The 25,341-nt window shown below is 37.8% G+C and overlaps 1 protein-coding gene and 1 long non-coding RNA gene across 8 annotated transcripts in view; one reads left to right on the top strand and one right to left on the bottom strand.

Moving 5' to 3' along the window:
- LOC143209947 (uncharacterized) overlaps positions 1-25,308 on the top strand; it is a 218,773-nt gene extending 193,465 nt beyond the window's left edge. For all 7 annotated transcript variants that reach the window (XM_076426290.1, XM_076426288.1, XM_076426291.1 and 4 more), the window contains 4 exons: positions 14,244-14,467; positions 17,637-18,828; positions 21,181-21,648; positions 24,032-25,308. In XM_076426290.1, coding sequence (XP_076282405.1) covers positions 14,244-14,467; positions 17,637-18,828; positions 21,181-21,648; positions 24,032-24,625 — 2,478 coding nt within the window. In that variant the 3' untranslated portion in view covers positions 24,626-25,308. The remainder of the gene's footprint in view (positions 1-14,243; positions 14,468-17,636; positions 18,829-21,180; positions 21,649-24,031) is intronic.
- Positions 3,813-13,490, bottom strand: LOC143209953 (uncharacterized). The gene is made up of 3 exons (XR_013009165.1): positions 13,097-13,490; positions 8,057-12,890; positions 3,813-5,532 (listed from the first exon to the last, which is right to left on the bottom strand). It is a non-coding gene; the product is annotated as an uncharacterized LOC143209953 (long non-coding RNA).
- Positions 25,309-25,341: the final 33 nt, after the last annotated feature.

Raw genomic sequence — 25,341 nt, 5'->3', positions numbered from 1 at the left:
TTCTGATTAAGCAAGGAAAAGAGCAGCCCAAAAGGGTTCCACGAATAATTTGTTTTGTTTTTGAGTTATAATACGTTTAAGTATAATCGATAAATATAATTTCTACCGAAAACCACGCCACTCTGTTGACACATAACCTAACAAAATGATGAAGGGCCCAGCACTGCATATGTTCACTAGTTGAAACAATTGATAAAAACGTCATTGATTGCATTCGTTAATAAAGAGTGCTATCAAGATTTTCCAAAAACGTGGTGTTTCACATTAGATAAATGCATATGTCATATTACGAACACTCTAATAACCCTAGTAAAATAATCGTTTTCGGAAAATATATCCCGCGTGTGTTCTGGATAGTATAATGTATACAACACAGTGTATATGACACCCGCGCTTGTTAAGGGTTATTGTGACAGTATCACGCTCAACGAGGCGAACCATCAGTTTTAATCGAAACGCGATGCCCCGCGATCTCTACATCTTCGATTCAATTCCAATTAGTGTCTACCCGGGTTGAGATCAACAATTCAATGCAATTATTCAAACGTATTCGCCGCAAGTCGTATATCACGTTATGAATTCGTGCCTGTGGATAGACGCATCGAACGCCAGGGTAATTTTCTGGAACACTAAAGAATTGTACGGCTAAGCGTATCAAACCAGACCGGCAGAGAATAGGCAATCAAGGAATATTGCTGAAAAGGAACAATTTCTCATTAACTCGGAAATATCAAAGATCCAAGTTTTGAAAATTTTACCGACCACGAAGATTCCTGAGAATAGAAAATATAGTTTTAACCCCTAAGTCGTCACACTTTTTTTTAAAAAATATAATTTGGAGACTGATTTTGATGTTATTACGTTTTCTTCACTTGTCAAATCGATTAACTCCCTTAGTCACCCAAAAATTGTGGTATTAATAACGATTACACCAAAGCTATTTTATCTTATTCATTCTACATGTCTTTATAGGAAAGTCACATCTGTATTTATGCATTAAACAATGTTTATCTCAATTTTTATTTTAAGGGGAACTTTGAAAAACAATGCATATTATTTCATCAGATTTCTCCGCTTTCTGTTTTATGGAGTTAAACGGGGCGACAAGAAATAACGGAGTTAATCATTTCTTATTATAATTCTGTCAAATTGACGAATTTTGAAAAACCAAATAATAACAACCATAACGTGGACCTTTGGTATTCATAGATTTAAGAAGTTTCGAAATGGCCACCCTTTGAGCCGATTCAGAGGCTCAAACGTGTTTTGAAATTTTCGGCAATGGGCCGCAGCTCTTCTGGCGTCATTCGGTCCCACTCCTGGTACAGAGATTTTTTCAATGACTCCAAATTTTTATGGGGCCGAGCACAGGCCCTGGCCTCCAAAATCGACCACACGCTGCAGTCCATCGGGTTGAGATTCGGTAAGTACGGCGGCCATTCCACAGATGTGATAAAACCTGGAAAATGGGCTTTGCACCACTCCTGAGTCGTTTTCGCCCTGTGGGCCAGCGCGGAATCCTGCTGTATGGTCCATTCCGGATCGCCGAGGTGTTGTTGGGCCCACAGAAGTACGACGGCTTCGAGAATGTCCCGTCAATACACTTCTTGGTTGATGTTGACCCCTTGATCCACAAAAACCGTAGCAAATCCCATTTTCCAGGTTTCATCACATCTGCGGAATGGCCGCCGTACTCACCGGATCTCAACTCTATGAACTCCAAAGTTTCGAGTCGCTGAAAAAGTCTCTGCGCCGGGTGTGGGAGGGAATGGCGCCAGAAGAGCTGCGGCCCATAGCCGAAAATTTCAAAACACGTTTGAGCCTCTGAATCGGCTCAAAGGGTGGCCATTTCGAAACTTCTTAAATCTATGAATACTAAAGGTCTGTGTTATAGTTGTTATCATTTGGTTGTTCAAAATTCGTCGATTTGGCAGAATTATAATAAGAAATGTTTAACTCCGTTATTTCTGGTCACCCTGTATGTTTTAGTAGTAATCGTAATTTTTCAGTGTTTTAAATATACGATAAAAAAATTAAATCGAAGATTCATAAGAGGGTACACGTTTTTGTTCAAATAATACATAGTGTGCGTCTGAACTTCTGATACGCACTGTATCTATACGAAATGAATAAACACAATTACAAAAGAAACAGTCATAGAGTATAGAGGATAAAATATACAAGTTGACACACATGGGGATCAGTTTATTTCGCAACGGGAGTATAATTGTCACCCTTTGACTTTTCCAGTAATCTGGTCAAATGGCGAAACCGATTCGACATGGAATCTATTCAGCCTCAGCCTTGGGCAATGACAGATCACGAATTCAATCGTCTCGTGCCAGCCGCTGATTCAATTAACTTTGGACATGAATACAGAGTCTGTTCCTGATTTGCTTCTCAATTTCGTGTATTTCAAGTTTAAACGTAACAGACGAAACACGAATATACCTTCTAATTTTCTACTGCATTCAATTCTAATACGAAACAGTATCCTGACGAAACTAAATTTTATTGTTAGCTTATTGTTAGCGCCGAAATTACCGCATTCAATAATTAACTTTACATGAATTTTTTTTCTCCTCTCCACTTTTTCCTACAAATCCACCTCGAATTTCTTAATGTGATTAAATCTTCTTTTTGTTTCAAATTGAATAAGGTTTTAGAAATATACAATGGAGTCTCCGCAGAATTTTGTTGAAATGAATTTTAATCGTCACTGCACACCAATATGGCGTGGAGAAGTAGTAAGTTTTATGTTATTCAACAATTTTCAGCATCAAAATTCATCAGTGTCCGAAAAAGTTTATTGAGATCTAAAATGATTGCAATGCTTATTACACGTTAGGAAAACAGAAAAAACTGGATGAAGTGAATTGTCGCTATTCTTGTAACATAGGAAACAATGCTATTCTAATTTGCATTGATATCAAAATAATTTGAAAATGCCTAAAGGGAAAAAATTAACAGATGTGTGCTAACGCTATAAGAAAAAATTGATTAATAATTGATAGAAAAACTTGTAAGCAGTATGAAAACAAGATTTTATCAACTCGTTCATCGTATCAGCTCTCATTACTGAAAACAATTATCATCATTAATAATTTATATATAAATGGTGTTTTACAACTGAACTTATACTTCTATCCATCCTACAAATAGAAACATTATTAAGAAGATTAGTAATTCATAGGTATCTATAAATATTGCAAAATCTTTTTCATGAATTTATTTTTCGTGTATGTTTAGGTGATTCGGCAAAAGCAAAAAAACAATAGCTCTACCGACGACAATAAACGAGCTGAAAGGAGAACTGAACTTATAAATTATGTATCATTCCAAAGAAGAAAATGATAAAATATTAAACGTGTGTTATTTCCGTCAGGCAGTAGTTTGAAAAAACTCTCTGTACATTATGTTAAGAGTTATAATTTTAATCAGTAATGTGCCAATAACGTTAATTGGACTTTTTCCGAACACAATTATGAGAGCATGGCCACCGCGTATGCACGTTGCTGACGGCGAAATCGTTAATATAATCCAATGAAAGCTGTCGCGTGGCAAAACCCTAGAAAATGTTTTATTGCCCGCTTCCATGGACAGCTAATTTCGGGCAGCCGGTCATCAGATGTGGCAAGCGACCACCAGCAACGCGGTACTGTTAATTGTCGGTGCACCAAAATTGGGAAATTAGGCTAACCACGTGTAATATACAGTGAGCCACGAAAGTATTTGATACGCACTTTAAAACAGGACATATAACTTTTTTATGATCGGACCAAACGACCTGACATCTGGCACAATTATAAAAAAGATATACTGTTTTAAATTGCGTTCGAATACTTTCGTGGTTCACTGTAATAAAATTGACTTCAGAATCTTGTCAAAAACATATGTATGTAGATATGTTTCTCTTTAAATGGAACACCAATGTTAAAGCGTGACAAAGTGTAAAAATATTTATATGTATGTATATACATTCTGTCAAGAAAGTACCGGGAATCGATCATTTAAAAAGTCCGCTTAAAGGGATTGTTGAAATTCTTTTTGTTGCTAAGTTGGCACAACTGTCCTCTATACTCACGCGGAGTTTGAGCGTCACTTGTCATTTAGTTTGTTTACAGTGCGCCATTTTGTCAGTTCATCTCAAGTGTGTTTTGCGATTTTTACAATGGATAAAAATATCGAACAAAGAATCTGTCTGAAATTTTGCATTGCAAATGGAATTTCGTGTGCAGAAGCGCTGAAAATATTACACGAGGCTTACGGTGAATCGACTTTATCAAAAACACGTGCGTATGAGTGGTACAGTGCATTTAAAAGCGGTCGAGATGTGCCGGAAGATTTGCCTCGCTCTGGTCGATAACGCACCATCTCACAAGGCTATCATTGTGAACGAATTTCTGGCCAAAAACTCAACAAATCTTATCGAGCAGCCACCGTATTCCCCTGATATGGCTCCGGCCGACTTTTTTCCTTTTCCAAAACTCAAATTACCACTTCGAGGCACCCGTTTTCAGTCGATAGATAACATAAATGAGAATTCTCGGCGAGTACTGAAGTTAATTCCAAAAAATGCGTTTAAAAAATGTTTTGATGATTGGGTTGTTCGTTGGCATAAGTGTATTATTTCGAAAGGGGCCTAATTCGAAGGCGATACAATAAAGGATGAATAATACATATTTTGTATCTCATTGATCAATTCCCGGTACTTTTTTGACAGAATGTATATGTATTAATTTAATTAATGTACACACACGTAAAAGTTTGTGCGTTTTGATATTATGGTATAAAAAAGGGAAAAAAAACTCAAGGAAGGAAGATCTGGAAAATGTTTGAACAACAATTAAAATACTTCGAATTTAATGCGGCTTTTCAAAAGACTCAAATGCTGACTTTTCGAATTCAAATTTTATTAATGTCGCATAAAATTATCTTCGTTTCTAGTTAATCCAGAAGCCCGACATTTATTTGAACATAAGACGATTTCATTTTCTAGAGCTTATAGTCTACTAAACTTTACAATGTGCTCCACTTTCCTTTATGATTCTACTTAACCGAGTACAAAATTACCGCACAGAGGTATGGCTTAAATCCTTGTATGTCTTCCCTTTGAAATTACTTCATAACCTTAAACTTGACGTGAACAAGTACAATATCATGTAAAAACGAATGTTCGAACCTTAAATTGAAAACTATTCCAAAACCAAGAGAAAAACATATTTCAATCGATCAATTTGAACCATTTAAAGAAACTCGATAAACATGTACCGATATAAATACGTACATTGTACATAGAGAACATATCTCTCTTGCAGTCAATACAGAACACAATGTAGAACGAAATTCCGGGAATGAGTTTGAACCACTGCCTCGTGGAGAAATGTAGTTGCTGATCGTTGAAGAGTCTTTTATTTGAATTTGTGCAACCTTTAAATAAAGCAGCGATCATCAATTCCCATTAATTACCACATGCACTTCGCCTGAACGTACATTGGAGTTTCCTCTACATACTCCATCAATCAGGGACACCTGCAATGGTTTCCCTTTCTTCAGGACTGAAGTGCAGTAGAACGTCAATTATTCGAACTAAATGTGTGGTTCAAACTTTTTGATTATTGAATAATCGAACAGTTTGAAAATTACTTATTAAATACGAGATTACTACTGCTATAATTAGAAATGTGATGTATATTACTCAAAATATATGCATGTACATATACAGGGTGTCTCACTTCCGTGTGTGACCCCCAGAATATATTCTTTAATTTTATACATACAGTGACTCCCATTAATATTCGGACGCTCTAAAAAACGCGATAATCTTTTTAATATTAGACTATACGATTCAAACTTTTTTCGGAAGCTAGAGCACTTAGTTCACTACAGGATGTGAAAAGAAATTTTTTCGAAAATTGCGATTGGTCGGAATTGTAGAGAAAATACTAAAAGATCCATTTTACAACTTTTTTATGTGGGCCTATATTGAAAATTTAAAAAATACGTTTTGTAGATCTGTTTCAATTAAACATATCCTGAAAATTTCGTCAAAATCGGTCGACGTTGCAATGATCTACAAGCGTTTATAGATGGTAAAAATTGCAGATTTTCACGATTTTCGGCCCATAACAGCAGTAAATCTAAGAATTCTTACATCTTTCAATGACTGTCATTTTCCCCCCCATCAACCGATTTCGATGAACCTTTCACAATGCATATAACCCACACAGATCTACAAAACATATTTTTCAAAACTTCAATATAGGCCCGCATAAAAAAGTTGTAAAATGCAACATTTAGTATTTCCTCTACAATTCCGGTCAAATGCAATTTTTGAAAAAATTTCTTTTCACATCCTGTAGTAAACTAATTGCTCTAGCTTTCCAAAAAAGTTCAAATCGCATAGTCCAATATTTGAAAAGTTACGGTGTTTTTAAGAGTGTCCGAATATTAGTGGGAGTCACTGTATGTACATATACTAATGCACGCCCCCCCAATATTGTTCCATTTCATGAAAATATGATATATCCAAAGTGTTAGATCAATCAAATGTGAAATTTTTTTTTGCGAGATTTCTTTTACGACGCCCCCTAAAATTGTGCCATTGGGTAAGAAAATAATTCCTGCAGAAGATGAAGTTAATCGGGTAAGGGGAAGACGTGCCACATTGACGTTGAATGTGCGAAAAACATGAAACTTTATAGGAATGGGAATATTTGTTGTTTTTCGCAACTTCAACGTCAATGTGGCACGTCTTCCCCTTATCCGATCAACTTCGTCTTCTGCAGAAATTATTTTCTTACCCAATGGCACAATTTTAGGGGGCGTCGTAAAAGAAATCTCACAAAAAAAATTTCATCAGATATAGCTAAGGTCCACCCTAGTGTTCGTACTTCCATGGCTGAAAAAGAAGGTCCACCCTAATGTACACACTCTGATAATTTCGATGCGAAGGCGCAATCTCGCCAACAACATAATCAGTCGGTACTATATTGCTACACAGTACAGAGACTGATAGGATGGTGATAGGATTTTGGTTAGTAAGCAGTAAGCAGTTAGAATCGACAACCAGAAACAATTAGATTTCCTCTGCACTAATCCATTGTCGGTTACAGCGACAGATTCAAACAATTAAGTTTAGAGTCTAACGGACCTTCAGAATTCAGATACAGTTGCGACATGGGAATCGATCTTCGAGATTAGTATGAACAATCCGATGCCAAGATGAAACTTTCAGTCTCCTTAGTATTGTTCTATCATTAGGAACCAATTGTCAATAAGAAACAGAAGAATTTACTAAAGCTGTATTTACCATTTTAGGAATGTATCGTTTAAAGAAATTACATATTTACTGTCGTACATATACAACTTGGTAATGCGAGTACGAAGAAAGATGACTTGCGATGTGCTTAGAAGTCGAAGAACATTCTTTTGAACATTTAATAAAATGTAGTATGTGATAATATTATATTTTTCGTTTCTCCAACGTTTCGATTCACAACAAATTGTTCGTTATAACTGTGTAACTATGCGCAATAAAAAAACAAGTTCAAGTAAATGCTATTGAGTTTAATGAGAGGTATCACAATACCAAAAAATCAATAATACTTTCCATTTAAAAAAATGTTGGGGGCATTCTACCCCATCTTTCTACCCCAAATAATTACCCCAAAAAATTTAATACATACTTAAGTGTTAGCCCTCCTTAACCATTTAATTAAAAAAAATTAAGTCGATATCTTTGGGTGCGTTCCGTTTCACGCATAATGCGCATACACTGTATAGTGTAGTATAAGAGTCTCTATGCATACACTATACAGTGTATGCGCTTGAAGCGTGAAACGGAACGCACCCTTTATTAGATTTCAAGAAAACAGCTTATAACATTTTATGTGATACACCCTGTATAAAAGTAATATCTGATTTATCGAAAGATAACAGTATGGAATCGCGCGAGCAAACAATAAAATATTAGCTCTCTTTAACCATTTAATTTGAAAAAAAAATAACTTGATATCTTCATTAGATTCTGAGAGAACAGCTTGTAACACTTTACCTGGCACACCCTGTATATGTAGAGGTCTTTGTATACCCTTGACCCTGACGATGACAATACAACCATCCGTTAATATGCACCGAGGCACCCTCCTCTCAATATCGCTCATGAGACTGGAAGCCACAAGGTCGTTATCTGGGAATCAATAAGAGGGTATTAATTCCAGTCGCTTATCATATCAATTAACGTGAATACGTGAAGACACGATTATATGTCTCTCAGTTAATGCGGTAAATAGAACGCCCTATTGACGCAGAGCACTTCATACATTTTACTTCCATGAAATTGTAGGTTACGATTTTTAATTTTTTTATCTGTGACTGTGATAAAAATTTTAAATGCGCCCTTCGTTATATAAAATTTAAGTTATACATATAGGGTGTTTGCGAAATCGTACCACAACCGGGCAGAGGGGATTCTAAATGCAAAAATGGATCGAAAAAAAGGAATAACATTTTTTCGTTTGGCAGCTCGTTTTCGAGAAAATCGAGTTGGAAAATGCAGCGAATATACATGTGCTACAGTAAAGTCGCGATATTTTTTCCAACGGCTTTGTTTTGCACGGAGACATATCGTGTAGAGACATTATTTTTTTATGACTGCGTCCCTCGCGTCGACCGCGCCGAGAATACAGACGAAGCCGAACGTAGAAAAGGACAGCATTGTCCCCTAATCCCCAATTACAGAACTTCTTTATTTTTCATTATCTTTTTATGGGACTTTCACCAACTTATTTCTGGCATTTCTCTGATTAAAATGACACCAAACACGACATAATTTCAACTGTATTTAGTGGTTTAATCGACGATGAAAGTTTCGTGCGAAAGGAAGGACAGCGAACACGCCGGCCTTTGAACTGTGCCGGCGATTGCGACTCTCCGCGTCTCTTTCTTTCCCATACGCTGTCCTTCCTCGCGCCCGAAACTGTCATTGTCGATTCAACCACTGAATACAGTTGAAATTATATCGTGTTTGGTGTCATTTTAATCAGAAAAATGCCGGAAATAAGTTGGTGAAAGTCCCATAAAAAAGATAATGCAAAATAAAGAAGTTTTGTAATTAGATTAGTAGTAGGAGTATTTTCCCGCGCCCATGGTGTTTTGATGGGGTACGCGCATTTTTATTGGTTATTGTTTTCTCTCTCTCTCCTCTCTGTCTCCTTTTCCCCAAAAACTCAAGTTTTTTTCCAAATTTAGAAAGTTATTAATTTTTAAAGTGTGTCCACTTGATTTTGACCCCGACAGTATGTCTAACTTTTAAAACATTACAAAGCCTACTGCCACTGGAAATAAGATTTCATTTAATTGCACTTTCTTAAAAACTTTGCCTACAAAAATTATTATGCATCATCAGGTGCGAATGTGTTAAAAGATTGTAATTGATCATAATTGTGCACTTTTCCAGCCCAAATAATTATTATTCCTTGCGGCAACGGTGAAATATTTTGATAACAAACACATACATTTCTTTCACGTGTGTCTTATGCCAAGAAATCACAAGAAAAGCATTTTTTCAGCCACACAGTGAAAACTACAAGAAACGAATATACCATGTAAATCAACACTACTAATTTAATAGTTTATTTTTATTAATAGTTTGACGCTACTCCTAAGTTTTCTATTCAATTTCCACAATAATTTCCGACAAAACAATTATCATGTCCAATAAAAAATCTACAAAAACAAATCTAAGTGTATCCAAAATCACATTCAAATGTTTAAAAATGTTAATATCTCAACGTTGAAAACTGTACATAATTTACAGCCATAAATGTATACAAAATATTTAAATAGATTTAATATTTTGGAATGATACAATACAATAATTCATGAATTGATCACATGTTTTCTTCATGAAAATTGACTGCAAAAATTATTTCATGATAAAGATAGATAGATACATTGATTCCACCATAAAGTTCGATCTGAACTGGTTTACCAAATTTACAAAATTTCATATCTATTAACACTTGTAGCAATTAATTTGTATTAACTTGTATTAACATGTTATAACAATCACTAATTTTAGTAAATTGACTCTGGAATCGTGGGAGAATTTTCTCTGTGTTCTGTCCCAGATTGCTCCCTCTCAATATAATCCCATTCATTCTGCTCGTCAAGCAACTCGACCAGTGAACCCAGCCAATCGTAAACAATTACACGCTATGGGCTTTCCCATTTTATTAGTGCCTCCTCAAAATCGTGTATGGTTTTAGAAAAGTTACGTTTAAAATTTTCTAGGTTCATTGAAACACTGTTGTCTTCATTTCGTGGTTGTTTGAAGGTTAATTTGATTTTTTCAAATATTACAATGTGTTTGTTATGTTCTCAAATATATTCATATTGTATGAATTCGTATTATGTCGTTTTTCGTTTACAATTACTTATAAGAAATGTACTTATTAATATAAGTACAGAGTATCAATTAATAATCGAATTGGTTAATTAAATTTTTTAATTATCACTGTTTGTTAACAACTGCAATGCAAAATAATTTTATCTTCCGGGTATCCTTCTTCATCTTTATTTGCTATGTTTAATAAGTTATATTAAATAAGTTAGTTCGGTTTCCGTGATTTATTCCACACTAAAAAACCGAACGAACTTATTTGCCAATCCAATATTTCGTTTTATTGTATATCAGCTTAATGTTTCTTCGAAAATTTTCTACTACACAAGGTGTTTCGTCTAAAACAGGACACCTAAATATCTCTTCAGGTTATTGTGATGCAAAAAATATTTGTTACGTAATGTGCATGGTATCAATGGACCAAATATCTGGCAGGAATATTTTTTTCTGAAGGTCATCTTTTTCGGAGTTATCAAGGTCATCGATGTTTTTTTGATACATAACTACATTTTTATTTTATTGCATCGGGTAACTGATCGAAGAATACATTCAGATATGTATAATAACATGACCATGATTAACATGATATCTGTTAAAATTTTCCAAATCTTTACGAATCCGGCACTTGTGGAGACAGACTGGGTCATGTGTCATGCAGCATTTATTCTGGAAGAGGGTTTATCCATATTGAGCAATACGTCGCGCAAGAAAAATTGGGGATCGAATTTGTGTTGCTCGATGTCATCTGACGGGATATCTTCGAGTAATGTAATGGACGTTTACTACATACATAGTACATGTATGTACACGTACATATACGACAGCCACGGCAACGTTGCACTGTCACGTCTCCCTCGCGGACCTTTCAATTCGATTCTTTCTTTCTCTCCTTTAGAATTTTGTACGAGCAATCGATCAATATCAAATAATGTTCGTAGCTTCTTTTACATCTTTACGAATTTTTATTTACTGCGACTTTTTTTATAATAGTTATGTATGTGTATCTATATTCTCCCAATGTAACAAAGGAATCTTATTAATTTTCCATATGATACACTATACAGGATGACACAGACTTATCTTAGACTAATGGGCAGGCAAGCAAAAAAAAAGATTACCTAACATATGTCAAAAAATGCTTTGCTACAGAGTTATAAACAAATATTATACGTATCTATACTTTTTATAACGAAGTTACTAAATTTTTCATAATTTTTTTCATTTCTGCGGTTTCGGGAAAATCTCTGATCATGACCTATCGATTCTACTTGTTACAAATAAGCACGCGAACTTGACGGATTTTCAAAGTCGACTTTCTCAAGAACGATAATAAAGATGAAAATTAATCTATTATTTCTTTAGAATGAATATATACATTGTATCTACAGTCAATTTACATTGTATCGAGTCTGGGAAAAAGTTCGTGGCGCTTTTCCCGATAGATGACATCAATTGCAGATAACTCAGGAAACACAAATCGCAGCTATACCACTAAACGCTTGTTGGAAAGGTGACACTTCGAGCGTTATTTTGAGTGTATAAACATCGAAATTGGTGCAGTGGTTGGAAAGTTGTTTGCGTTTGAAAATGGAGAAAAGTAATGAACAATTGCGCTATATTTTGCAATATTATTACGATAACGGGAAGAACGCTGCGCAGGCTTGTGAAAAAATTTGTGCTGTGTACGGTGAAGGTACTTTATCAAAATCTACTGCGCGGAAATGGTTCGCTCGCTTTTATTCTGGTAATTTTAATGTGAAAGATGAGTCACGCTCTGGTCGTCCAATCACTGAAAAGCTGATGAAATTCTTGCAAAAGTCCAGCAAGATAAGCATATCAGCAGTGTCGATATTGGTATGGAGCTAGGCATTGACCACAAAACTGTTTTGAACCATTTACACAAAGCTGGCTACAAAAAGAAGCTCGATGTATGGGTGCCTCGTGAGTTAACATTGAAAAATTTAATGGATCGACATCTTTGGCGACCCGTCAAAAATTGCGAGAGCTTGGTTGGGAAGTTTTGTTGCATCCACCGTATAGTCCAGACATAGCACCCTCTGACTATCACTTGTTTCGATCTCTGCAGAACTCTCTCAATGGAATTAAGCTGCTTTCAAAAGTAGCCTGTAAAAACCACTAGATTCAGATTATCAACCAGAAACCACAGAAGTTCCTCACCGATGGCATCATGGCTCTACCCGAAAAATGGCGGAACATTGTCGATAATAATGGAGCATATTTGGTTTAAATAAATTCATTTTCACACTATAAGAAAACCAGTTGAACTTTACTAAAAAAGCGCCACGAACTTTTTCCCAGACCCAATATATTGTCCCCAGCATGGGACCCTCGATCCTCAGTTGTTCATAGGACCGTTACTCTTCTGTTTTTGATCTGAGCATTCCTTTATTCGCGACGTTTCTTTCGAAGCGTAAAGACGTGCCTTTCACGGTGCCTCTAGTATCGTTTTTCTTCGAATCAATATCTGTAATAAAATGTAAATGCTGCATTATACTGAATCATAAGAGAATATAACTTCGGATAGATTAGTTTAATTTTAATTAAATATTAGCTTGCCTGCTAATATATGCATAATCAGATTTCTTGAAATGTCGCAAGCACACTTTCGTGTTGGATGCAATTTTATTTATTTTCAAAGCAATTTTTCATGCTTATAATCTATCTACTTACTCCACTTTATCGGATGCGTTTGTTATGTTGACTAGGCGTTCATTCGGCTTTGGAAAAGTGTGGAAACGGAGCAACAAATTTTTACTCGCTCTACACTATCACGATCTTTCACTGCGTAGTAATGAAAATTTATTTTGCTACGCGGTGGAAAAATTCCAGCTTCTATAAAGTTATTTTTAATTAACACTGTAAGTTCATACGCCAAGCTTAGAGTATTTCTACTTTTCGGCAGTAGACGGCACTACTTAAAATGTCAGATCCCAATATGCAGGAAGTAGAATTGGTTGGTCATGATCAGACGCGCCACACGATTCCTATCTACAGCAATATCTCTTTAACTGTTTTATCGTCGCGCATCGGTTCTGCCGAGCGACAGTTCTAATAGACGCGCTACACAGAGTTGCCAGATCAGGGGAACTAACTCCAATTGAGGGGGAATAGTTACCCTCTCTCTGCCAGCATTGGATTAGTCACGTGACAGTGTGACGCATACACGATAGATACGGAACGCGTCACGTGACCGGGTCGTGGCGAAAGCGTGGGGGAATAACGTCGTAGAAGTTATAAGAAGAAATAAAATTTGACAGTTACGGTAGACACCTTTGAGACAGTTATGGAGATATTATTGTAATACATAGCACGCGCGTATTCGCTGTATTTTCAAACTCGACTTTCACAAAAAAGCTTATATTTTCGTGAGGAATCACCTCGTAGCCGCTTGTGTAATACATGTTACTCGTACTCACCCTCTGTAATTAACACACGAATCTCCAAAACGTATTTTTAAATGTTCACTACAAGACATGGTAAAGACACTGTAAATCTTTTTGAAACAAAACAGTTTCTGTGTTGAAATTAATTTCTCAACTAAAAATATACGACACTAGAATACAAATAAAAATTAAAATCAACATTCACAGAATATGTTTAATAACTTACGGTAGAAGACCTACGACATAATTAATTGATTTTTCTGTACTGATTGATGAAAGGTGAATTGCAAGCAAAATGGGCAAGAAATGGCATATTTTAAAAAAGAGAAAATTCGAAACTATACATCAAAGATTTAAAGAAATCTGAAAAACGAAGTGTGAATAATTGTTTTACTTTCAGAGAGTTCTTCTTTAATCTGTTATTTTATTTTCAGGAATGTCAACCTGAGTTCCTACACGATCTCGTCCTAAAGATGAAGGCTTACATATTTACACCTGGTGATTCGATATGTCGAAAGGGAGAAGTAGCCAGGGAAATGTTCATAATAGCGGATGGAATCTTAGAGGTGATTAGCGAGACTGGTAGAGTTCTGACTACCATGAAAGCTGGAGACTTTTTTGGAGAAATTGGTATACTCAATCTAGATGGATTAAATAAGTAAGTAACTTTAAACAGCCATTTTTTTTTAAAAAAAAGCGTTTTGTATATTTTTTGGATATTTTAGATTCTTGATAAATTCATTTCATCAATGTATAATTCCACGTATTGATACATCTACGTATGGTTATTAATTTTGCAATACATAAAATTCATCAATTTATTAATTGAATGTATACATAAAATTCTAAAATTTCAACGACTAAATTTTGTATTACATTACCCGTATGTTTTATACTTTGTACTCAATTTTTCCTATTTAAATTATTGTATAGGATACTAACTTTATATTAAATTACAAATTGGGAAAGGAACGAAAGATGTTATAACCAGTTTGTAAATTTTTATTCATTCTTATACAGCCATAAGTTCCAAATCGAAGTAACATATTATCTTATATTGTCTTTGTCAACAGTTAAAAATAATCTTTTGAAAATGATGAAAGTATGTAAAAGTTTTCCCTTTACTTTCCTTTGACGATTTTTGTAACTTGCACGCGCATAACAATTACTAACGCAATAACAGTGAACAAGTTTCTGACAATAATCAGATTATTTTGTCGTGCGCGACAATAATTTTAAGAGAGAATATCCGAAACAAATAACTTTAATGCATCTCCAACAATTCTAACGTTAAAGTTCTGTAGTTCGTCGATCTACCCTTCCTATCGCGTGGAGTTTCCACCGTGAAAAAAATATGAAATACCGTGTAAGATTCATAGTATCCATATCCGGTACATAGTGCGCATACTAAACTGGTGACAAATGGAAAAAGTTTCAAAATATCTGTTATTGCAGCTCGTTATTTTCTTTTCTAGCGAATGATCGAATGAAAAGTTTTACGAACGTGTTGCCGACAACTTCCGTAATGTTATTTGATATACGGGTACAGCGTTCAGTGCTGAAAACGTACAATAAAAACTTCATACGGCTAGAAATGTAACAATACTAATGTAGAAAATTTATTATTGTTTTTTAGTCTCGTTTATTCTGTGATCGTAATGTGGCGCGGAGTACACAACATACGAGATCAATTTGTAGAGTGAACAGAAAACACAAGAACAATAAAAATAAGTGCATGTGAACATGCGTCCTACTAATCCAGCCTCCACCTTATTACTAGAGATACATACCCATTTCACGTGTATTGAAAATACACGTGCACACGTGCAATTAATATATCTGTGCAGAAGTCCGGATACTATTTAATACACGGATACACGTGTATCAAAATATACGGATAATACACGTATAACTGTGAACATGAATATACGGGTACACGTGTATTATCCGTGTATTTTGATACACGTGTGCCCGTGTATTCAAGTACACGGATACACGGATAGTACATTCAAATATACAAGAGTTAACATGAGAGGTTTCGAAAATTAACAAACATCATAATTTCTGTTAATAAACCTGAATCAATTAACTGTTTATTTTGATGAAGAAAAACCAAAATCTTTACATTTTTCGGCAAAAGACGCTTCCTTTTTGCTGTACGTGTATTGAAAATAACGGATACCCGTATATTATCCGTGTAGCTCGATACACGTGTACCCGTGCATTATCTGCGTATTTCGATACACGTGTACACGTTTAATTCAGTACCCGTGTATCCGTGTATAAAGAAGTACACGGATTAAAATACGGATATATGTATATTAGTACACGTGAACACGTGAATACGTGTATCCTCAATACACGTCCAAAATCGTGATCTCTACTTATTACAAAGTTACAACCATTTTTGTGATTCAATGACACTGTCCAACAAATTTCAACTTTTTTTATGTTCCCTAATTATGTTGGGTCCTTCTTATAGTCTCTGCGCTGATTCCGAATATGTCCTTAATTTTTCTCCTAGACGCACAGTTTTTGAGGAACATAGCTTTGAAAAAAAAAACATATTTTTCTCCAATATCCAATATTAATCCAATATTAATACATTATAATTGTTTAAACATGTTTAAACAATGATTAAAGACGGAGAGACACCACTTTTGCACCAATTTTTGAGGATATTTTTCAATTTATCTCAAAAAATAAGGGTCTAGCGCAGTGGTGAGCAATCCGCGGCGTATTGTGGGCCAAAAGTGGAAACATGACTACGCGCGGGCCACAACCGGCAACGAACGCAATATTTAATATATACAGGGTGTCCCAAAATTCGTGAAAATCCCGAAAGGGGGTTGTTCCTGAGACCATTTCAAGCGACATTTTTCTTTGCAAAAATGTTATCCGCGGCTTTGTTTAGGAATTATTAACGAAAAACACGGACCAATCAGAGCGCGACCTAGACGCGAGTTGCCACAGTCAGCCCGGCGCGCCAAATGTTTATTGGTTTGTCTCAGGAACCACCCCCTTTCGGGATTTTCACGAATTTTGGGACACCCTGTATTAAATACTTTGTTGCGTCGCGCACCGCCGCGCCGGATTCCGGCGGGCTGCAGGCAGTTTGCTAGCGGGCCAAATGTGGCCCGCGGGCCTGCGGGTTGCTCATCACTGGTCTAGCGGAAAATCGAACTATACCACTCGATAGAGCAGACTTTGATCTTGAGACGCCACCCTGTCAAGTTTGGACCGTCGACTTTTTTTCGAACCAGAAAGCAAAATATCTTCGCTCGACATGAGTTGCATTGACATGAAAAAACGTCGACGTTCCGAACTTGAAAGGGTAGTTTCTCAAGATAAAAGTCTGCTCTATCGCGTGGTATAGTTCGATTTTCTGCTGGACACGTATTTCTTAAGATAAATTGAAAAATATCCTCAAAAATTGGTGCAAAAGTGGTGTCTCTCCGTCTTCAATTCGCCTTAAACATGTTTAAACAATCATAATGTATTATTATTAGATATCACTGTATTCGGGAAAGTCTACAGAATCTTCTGCTGTAAAGCACAATCTTTTATAATAACATCACAATATTTGTTAAAAGTTGAAAAATGTCATTTTTTCAAACTCAAATTTCTCAAAAACTGTGCGTCTAGGAGAAAAATTAAGGACAGATTCGAAATCAGCGCAAAAAAGTCTATAAGAACCACCCAACAGTAATTGTGGAACAAATTTGGTGTTGGACAGTGTTATTCAAAAGATATTCGAGTGGTTCGTTCGAAACGAGACACCCAATACAATCGAAATAACAGTTTCGGAAATAAAATTGTCATTTCAGACGCACAGCCGATGTTCGATCGGTGGGTTACTCGGAGCTGTTCAGTCTGTCGCGCGAGGACGTGCTGGCGGCGATGAAGGACTACCCAGAAGCGCAAGAGATACTGCAGAACCTCGGCAGGAAACGACTAATGGAGGCGCAGAGAGTAGCGAGAGCGTCGCGACAGCCAACGTCACCGGGTCACGATTCGTCGGACAACAGTACGGGGAAAAGGATCGTCGACAAATTGAAGAGCGACGTGAAGGGTCTGAAAAATGCCTTAAGGAAGAGTCGAAGGAACACTAGACCTGAAGAGAGCCTCGAGCTGCAACCGCTGACGCCGAAAGTACCTACACTTAAGAGGCAACAAAAGATCGACGACTATCAAGAAGTGTCCGGTTCGACCATACAGGAACCACCACCTGTGTCGCCACTCGGAGCTGGCCTCCCTCTGATCTCGAGGCTGAGATTACTCAAGGAGAAGGAGGAACGGGAGGAACGTCGAAACTTGATGGAACCTCAGACGCAGGCGGTCGAACAGCCACACCCGCCGATAGTGGAGGCACAGCACCCGACTAATCCAAATTTGCCACTCCTTCAGAGAATATTGCTATTGAAGGCAAAGAACGATCCGGAACCGCCACCCGACAAAGAAGCGCCAACGAAGGAGCCGCTGCTTCCGAAAAGCGTCATACCAGAGGAACCACAGGAGCGGTCGCCGAAACCCGCCGCGAAGCAGCCGCAGAAACAGCCGCAGAAACAGCCACAGAAACAGCTGTCGAAGCAAGCGTCTCTCGATCAGACGATGAAATCCACGGCAGTGTTAAACGCAGAGAAAGGGAACGGTTCGAATGCAAAGAAGACGTGGGCCATGCTCAAAGACGCATCGTTAACGAACAAAGAAACCTCGCCGCAAAGAAGCCCTCCGACAAAAAGAATGCAGATAAGACAAAGTCTGGTGCGCCTCAGGCATCAAACCAAGATGTACGCGTCCGTCGATGATCTCTCGCCGGAGTACTGCGGACTGCCATTCGTCAAGAAGCTAAAGATACTTAACGAAAGGCAGAAGTTAGCCGAACTAGAGAAAGCCGTTCGAAGTTCCAGCCTCGACTGTGGCGAAAATGCTGAGATCGAATTTGACGGTAACTTAACGAGAAGCCACTCGGAGGCTTGCGCCATCGAGTACGCGAGAAAATTGAAGAAACTGAATCAGGTACGTGCACGGAAGTTTTCCTGAGTTCTCAACCCGTTAGCCGATCGTGAAAATAAAAGTAGAGCCCGTGTGATGATATCACTGAACTGTTCGTGACACGGGATCACTTTTCCCAGTAAGATTGCTTGCCTACTATGTAGATCATTAATGTTTAAAACTATCATGGACAATATCATGAAAACTCACCTAGTTCAGGTAACGACTCACTAACGTAGCACGTACTTTATGAACGCAGAAACTACTCGTGAGCATATTTTACACAAAATAGTTCAAAACTGTCATCCTGTAGAAATATTAAAATATTTTATACTTCATTTTTGTATGTTGTAATGTAATATTATTTAAAAGCCCTGTTTCTTAAAAATAATGATGTAGTATAAAATAATTAAAATTTGGGGTGAACTTCTCTCAACTCCGGAGATCTCAACTCTTGTAGATTTTGTCGAGAAAATGCCGAAAATCGAAATTTTAATGTTAGGAATTTACTGTTTCAAAAGTTATGCGTGTTATAACATATTGAAAGTGTATGCACTGCGAAAAGCATTCGTCTAGTACCAAACAGATGCTAAAAAGTCAATTATGAAAACTAAATTTTTTTTTATGCAACAAAGTAACATGTATCTACGTACAAATGTTAAACAGTTAAACCAACATTTACCGTGCATAAGTATTCATGATTGTACTTGGGAAGAGACTAAATTTACGGGAAATACTACGCCGTAAATAATAAATAGAATTGTTTCGCACCCGACTTTATTTACGAGAGAAATAAGTTTGAAGATTCATAGAGCAGACGTGCTATTGTGAATACGTATCGGCTAACGTGTCTGACTACAACTTACCGTATCCCCTTCTTGTGAATGCGCGTATGACCGCGTACTCTGTGTGAATATTCAACACTACTTACAAATATACAATTTCATGCTTATTTTTTAAGCTTCCCTTTGGCACCATAAACATTGGAACATTCTGTATATGTAAATGTTCACTGTTTAAAATCAGAGATAGTTACAATTGAACTGCAGAGCTTTATGTAAACTTTACTTTTGTAGAAATTATTAGAATAACAAACATCGAATAAAATTTTCAGTATATATTTGCGTATCAGAAGTTTAGACGCACCCTATTATTTTAACAAAAACGTACCCTCTGATGGATCTCCGTTTGATTCTTTTATCGTATGTTTAGAACACTTTGAAAAATTAAAATTACAATAAAGCCGCGATATTTTTCCAACGGTCTGTGTTCTGCACGGAGGCATATCGTGTAGAGACATTTTTTTATGACTGCGCCTACGGCGCCGAGAGTACAAACAAGAGCCGAACGTAAAAAAGGACAGCATGTAAATACGGATCCTGCGGCCGAAGTGTATCGGTGTGAACCACTACTATTCCAACTTTATGGGCTTTCACCGACTTATTTCTGGCAATTTTCTGATTAAAATGACATCAAACACGATATAATTTCAACTGTATTTAAAGGTTTAATCGACGATGAAAGTTTCGAACGCAACGAAGAACAGCGTCTGGGAAATTCTTTGAACTGTGCCGGTGACGGCGACTGTCCGCGTCTCTTTCTTTCCCATACGCTCTTCTACCTGGCGCCTGAAACTTTCATGTTTGGTGCTTTCGTGTTTGGTGTCATTTTAATCAGAAAACTGCCAGAAATAAATTGGTCAAAGTCCCATAAAAAAATAATGAAGAACAAAGAAGTTTTGTAATTCGATTAGTAGTGGTTCACACCGATATATCTGAGCGAGATCAATCATTGCCGACCCGCGGCATTGGCCGGCATTGGAGTGGGTAGGCACTGGATAAATTCTGGGTAGGCGATCGCTAAGAAATAACGCGACTTTACTGTACTACTAAATTTATTCATATATGGCATTGCAGGGAAGAATTTTTAGCCAAAATGTAAAAAAGGGCCGTATCAGAAGTTTAGATGCACTTACTTTTCTTATTGTTTGTAACTTCATGTCGTACACCAGTTTTAACAGACTCAGCATGAAGATAGCCGTAGAATTGGTTGTTTAAAAACGAAGACGGAAGAGAAGTAAATAAAATACGATCAATCAGCAAGAAGTTCATTATTTACTGTTATTGTTCGCGTATTGCTTGTCAAAAACGCTTAAAATTGCTGAACTTTAACCACCCTTATCTTTAGAATCAGTGAATTCCTAAAATTAAACTTGGATTTCCGGCATTTTCTCGTCAAAATCTACAGGATTACATAAATAAAGTTAAAAACGTTTGGTTTCCAAAGGTGAAGGTCAACCGAGAAAAGTTGTTCAAAATAGCGACCTTGAAATCGGCGTGAAGTCACTAAAGTATATAATTACCGTTGTTTCTTTAGCATCGACGATCATCGCCAACGGATCCATTGTCGCCAGAGAATGAGACGTTAGAGAGGCGAAATTTGAAGAGCATCCTGAAGAAACTATCTGCTGGCAGTAGAACAGGTAGCTCTGATACCTCAGCAACGAGTACACCGGACCGCGAGGCGGCCACTGCCGAATTGAGGAAATTAATGAGAGCACAGACCATTGAGGGCTACGCTGCGAGGCATTCGAAACTCTCGAAGAGTGTGACATTTAACAAGTATACGCTGCAAAGTCCACCGTCCGAGCAGATTCCGGGAAATTATCCACATGGATCTCAGTTGCCGGATACCCAAGAGCAGGCCTCACTGCCACCGCCCAATAAACTCAGTTTCCGTCCTTCGGGCAGCGGAGGTATCCTGCAAGTGGTATCTCGACCACGAGAAGAGGAATGCATTGGGGAGCTAGTGTCTGGTATCAGAGAAGTCATTAAGGGTCGTCTGGTAAGTTTTTTCCCCCTTTTTCAAGCTGCTTCTGACAGCATGTGACTCTGGCACACCGTTCTGTCTATGAATTTGTAACCAAGCTTGGGCATTATCGAAATATAAATTATTTGAAAAACAATTGTGAAGATAACATATTATCTTATTTGGCTACATGCCACTTGAAATAATCATATGTTAGTTTGTTTGGACAGCCAAATCGGGTTTTTCATTTCATTAAAATTCCATTTCTTTCACGTACTAAAGAACAATTTTAACCCTTTGCACTCGGAACTATTTTAACACGAAAACTAAACGTTTCTTCTAACCTAAAATGTTTCAATTCTATACGATTTTTTTCATTTTATGCATATTAGACTGTTGCAATTTGCTCGTGCAATACTGAAATGTTTAGTAATTTATTTGACATGAAATAATTTAATAACGTAACAATTATTTTACATTACCGATATAGCAATATATTTAGTGGCGCCTCAGAGTGCTAAATTAGCATACTACTAAATTGTGTGGCATATTTAAGTTCAATAATTAATTTAGTTGCTTCAATAGCTTCCTTCTTGTATGTATAACTTTATTGACTCCCCTTAGGGTTACAGTCACCTTTACACCTTCCTCCGCATTTAACACCACCTCTCTCTTCTCATCTTCTTAACCTAAACTTATTCTAACTTACAAACTACTTTATGTCTATGCTTAAACTTAATAGATAGAGAGAGAGAGAGAGAGAGAGAGAGAGACGAAACCTATTTACATTTTACAATTTTTACAATTTTTACATATTTGGGACTTCCTCTTCCGGTTGCTTCTCATTCATCCCATTCTTTCCAGCTATGCCTTCTCTCCATGCCTCCACTTTCTTCATCCATTTCTCCCCTCCCCCTTCATCATCTAAGACTCTTCCCACATCCTCTCCTGCCATCCTTTTCCCCCTCTATCCTCATACACACCTCCCACACATGCTCCCATGTTTCCTTCTCCCATTCACACACTCTGCATTTATTCATCTCCTCTTCCACCCAGTACCTCTCTCCCCTCATCCCGTTACCTAATCTAAATTTTTCCACTCGCTGCCACATCTTCTCTCCCCCTCCCCTCACCCTTTACCCTCCCATACCATTCATTGTATTTCGTGTTTCCGATTCTCTCCCATCTTTCTTCTTTCTGTTTTATCTTTTCCCTCCCTACTATTTCTTCACTTATTGAATCCTGCCCCTCCTCTAGCATTTTCAGAGTCACCTCCTCCGTCCAACCCCTCTCCCCAAAGAAGTCCCATCTCTCCTTCCCCCTCCCGTCCATCTGCCCACCCTTTCTATCTCTTCTCCTCACTTCTTCCCAGCATAAGCGCACTAGCTCCCCCCCCCCCTTTTTCTTGCCCCAACTTGTACTCATACCCCCACGACCTTACACCCGCCCTCCCCCTCAATAGATCCCTTCGTAGCTCCTCTCTTATCATATACCCCGGCGTGTATTTTCCCACTCCCAACAGCCATCTCATATATCTCTCCTGTAGCCTCTCTAATCCTTCCCTCTCCTTCCATTTTCTACTCCATAACATATCACTGCCCAAATTAATTTATCGAAAAGCCATAGTCTCCAACCCCAGTCCTTACCAAATCTCCTTTTCCCTATTCCCCATATTTGTCCCATTAACGACGCCCCTTTCCTTAATCTTTCTTCTACATGTGCTCTTTGTCCCCCATCTCTCGTAATCGTGTATCCCAGATACTTGTACTCCCTTACCTCCTCTATCCTTTTGCCTTTCCATCTCCAAGATACCTTCTTCCATCTCCCCCCACACCTCCTGCATCTCATCACTTTTGATTTTTTGGTGTTGAGCTCTAATGTTTTCCTCTCCAGTTATCTTTCTCATTTCATCCTTCTTCTCCGCTACCATAGCCACGTCATCAGCGTAGGCTAATGTGAAAACTTTTCTTCCCACCAGCTTAACCCCACCCCACCCACCCTTCTCTAATTCCTCATCCAAGTCCGCTAGTAGCAGAGTAAACAATAGCGGTACGTAAACCTCGCGTACGTATACGTGGTCTAGCGGTGTGTGGGTGTACCACACATTCACGCGCGAGTGTCGTCTCCTAGGGAGAAGGGCCCTTAACGACTAAACGAGGAAATTAATTGTTAATTGCGATTAACGATTGAAGTAGAAATTTAGTCGTCAATCGTTGATTAAATTTTTGCCCAACTCTGTCTGGAGGGTGCCGTAGAAGAAATTTTAAAAAAAGTAAATAAGAGTCGCGACATGTAATTTCTTTATACCCCGTACAAATTACTTGGAAATGTTTTGCTCGAACAAATGTTTGTTCGGGAAAGACTCGGATCATCCTATGAAATCCGAGATGGTAATCTATTTCCACGAACGAAATTTCAGGAGGACATACAGACGAAATTCGGGCAGCAGTTCACATCACTGGAGCTGGAAATTCGGAAACGGGACGAAATAATATCTCAGCTGCAGGCTCGGATACAAGAGTTGGAGCAAAGAGAGTCGCGAAATGCGGACGAGTCGCTTGGGGACAGCACGGAGCATGACGCCTCACTCGAGGAGGATTTAGACGACGACCGCGAGGATCATCCTTTTATGAGGGATGGTTCGGTGGACACAGTTCTCACTGCTCGTTCGCATTACACGCGTCCCTCTCTGTCCACGGAATCCACCTCCCAAAATAGAAGATCCTGGGAGGAGCATTCCGAGGAGGAAACTTTAGAACTGCAAGAGCTGCCCAGCTCGATTGTTCCGCAGAGCTTGTGGAAGGGCGAGGTGGTGATCGATTTGGAATCGAACAGTGATAGCAGCAGATCGGAGGACGAGTGCGATGAGAGAGCCGACAGAAGCGACAGCGGGAACGACGAGGACGACGACGAGGAGGAGTCGCAAGAGGGGGGACACAATAATTGGGAGGTGACAATGCTCGCTCGGGAACTCGAAGCAAGACGAAGAAGTAGCGAAAGTCCGGGTTCCTAGCGCATTAACGAGATTCTAGGCGTACTATGTTACCTCACAAACACGTTACATCCCAAGGGCTGGTGTAATGGACCGGCTGCCGCCGGTGCCGCAACTTTTTGCGATCCAGATTGCCCTTACTTACAATTAGACTTTGATAGTTTGACCAGTTGTAGCGAGACTATGATGTAATCTTAACTCTAGTCGAAAAGTCGAGTCGATCGTTCCATTTATATCGTCCTGGCCATCTATGTCGACTATAAGTTTTACGCCTGTAAGATCCTTCACGTATGTATGTATATGTAATTTACGTTTTCTTCACAAAACCCTCTCTGCGTGTGTTAGTCGAATGGTTTTTCTTAACAGTCTTTCCTGACGAGCCTTCGACTGCCGACAATGCACTTGTTTTCACTCATCTTCATTTCCTGTTCTTTTTTTTTCGTACTAGTTTCGATTTCACATCTACAGTTAGAATGGTCTTCTACGTACAGTTTTTCTACGTACTGTCGGTTTCGTTTTCTTACTTAAAGGGACTTGTATAATTTTGTGAAATTACAGTAGAATGCATACACATACTGGTTAATATATCTAGCGAGTAACGACATGATTTTTTTCATATTTTTAAGGTTATAGTGATTTAAACTTACATATATTTAGATATCCATATCTATTATAAAGAGTCAAATAAAACTACTGAATTACAAATCCTTTCAGATATCGTTAATGCTGAACGAAAA

This window comes from Lasioglossum baleicum, chromosome 6, assembly GCF_051020765.1.
Source record: "Lasioglossum baleicum chromosome 6, iyLasBale1, whole genome shotgun sequence".
NCBI lineage: Eukaryota > Metazoa > Arthropoda > Insecta > Hymenoptera > Halictidae > Lasioglossum > Lasioglossum baleicum.
Note: the sequence above shows the minus strand (reverse complement) of the source record. Positions and strands in the feature narration are given on the sequence as shown.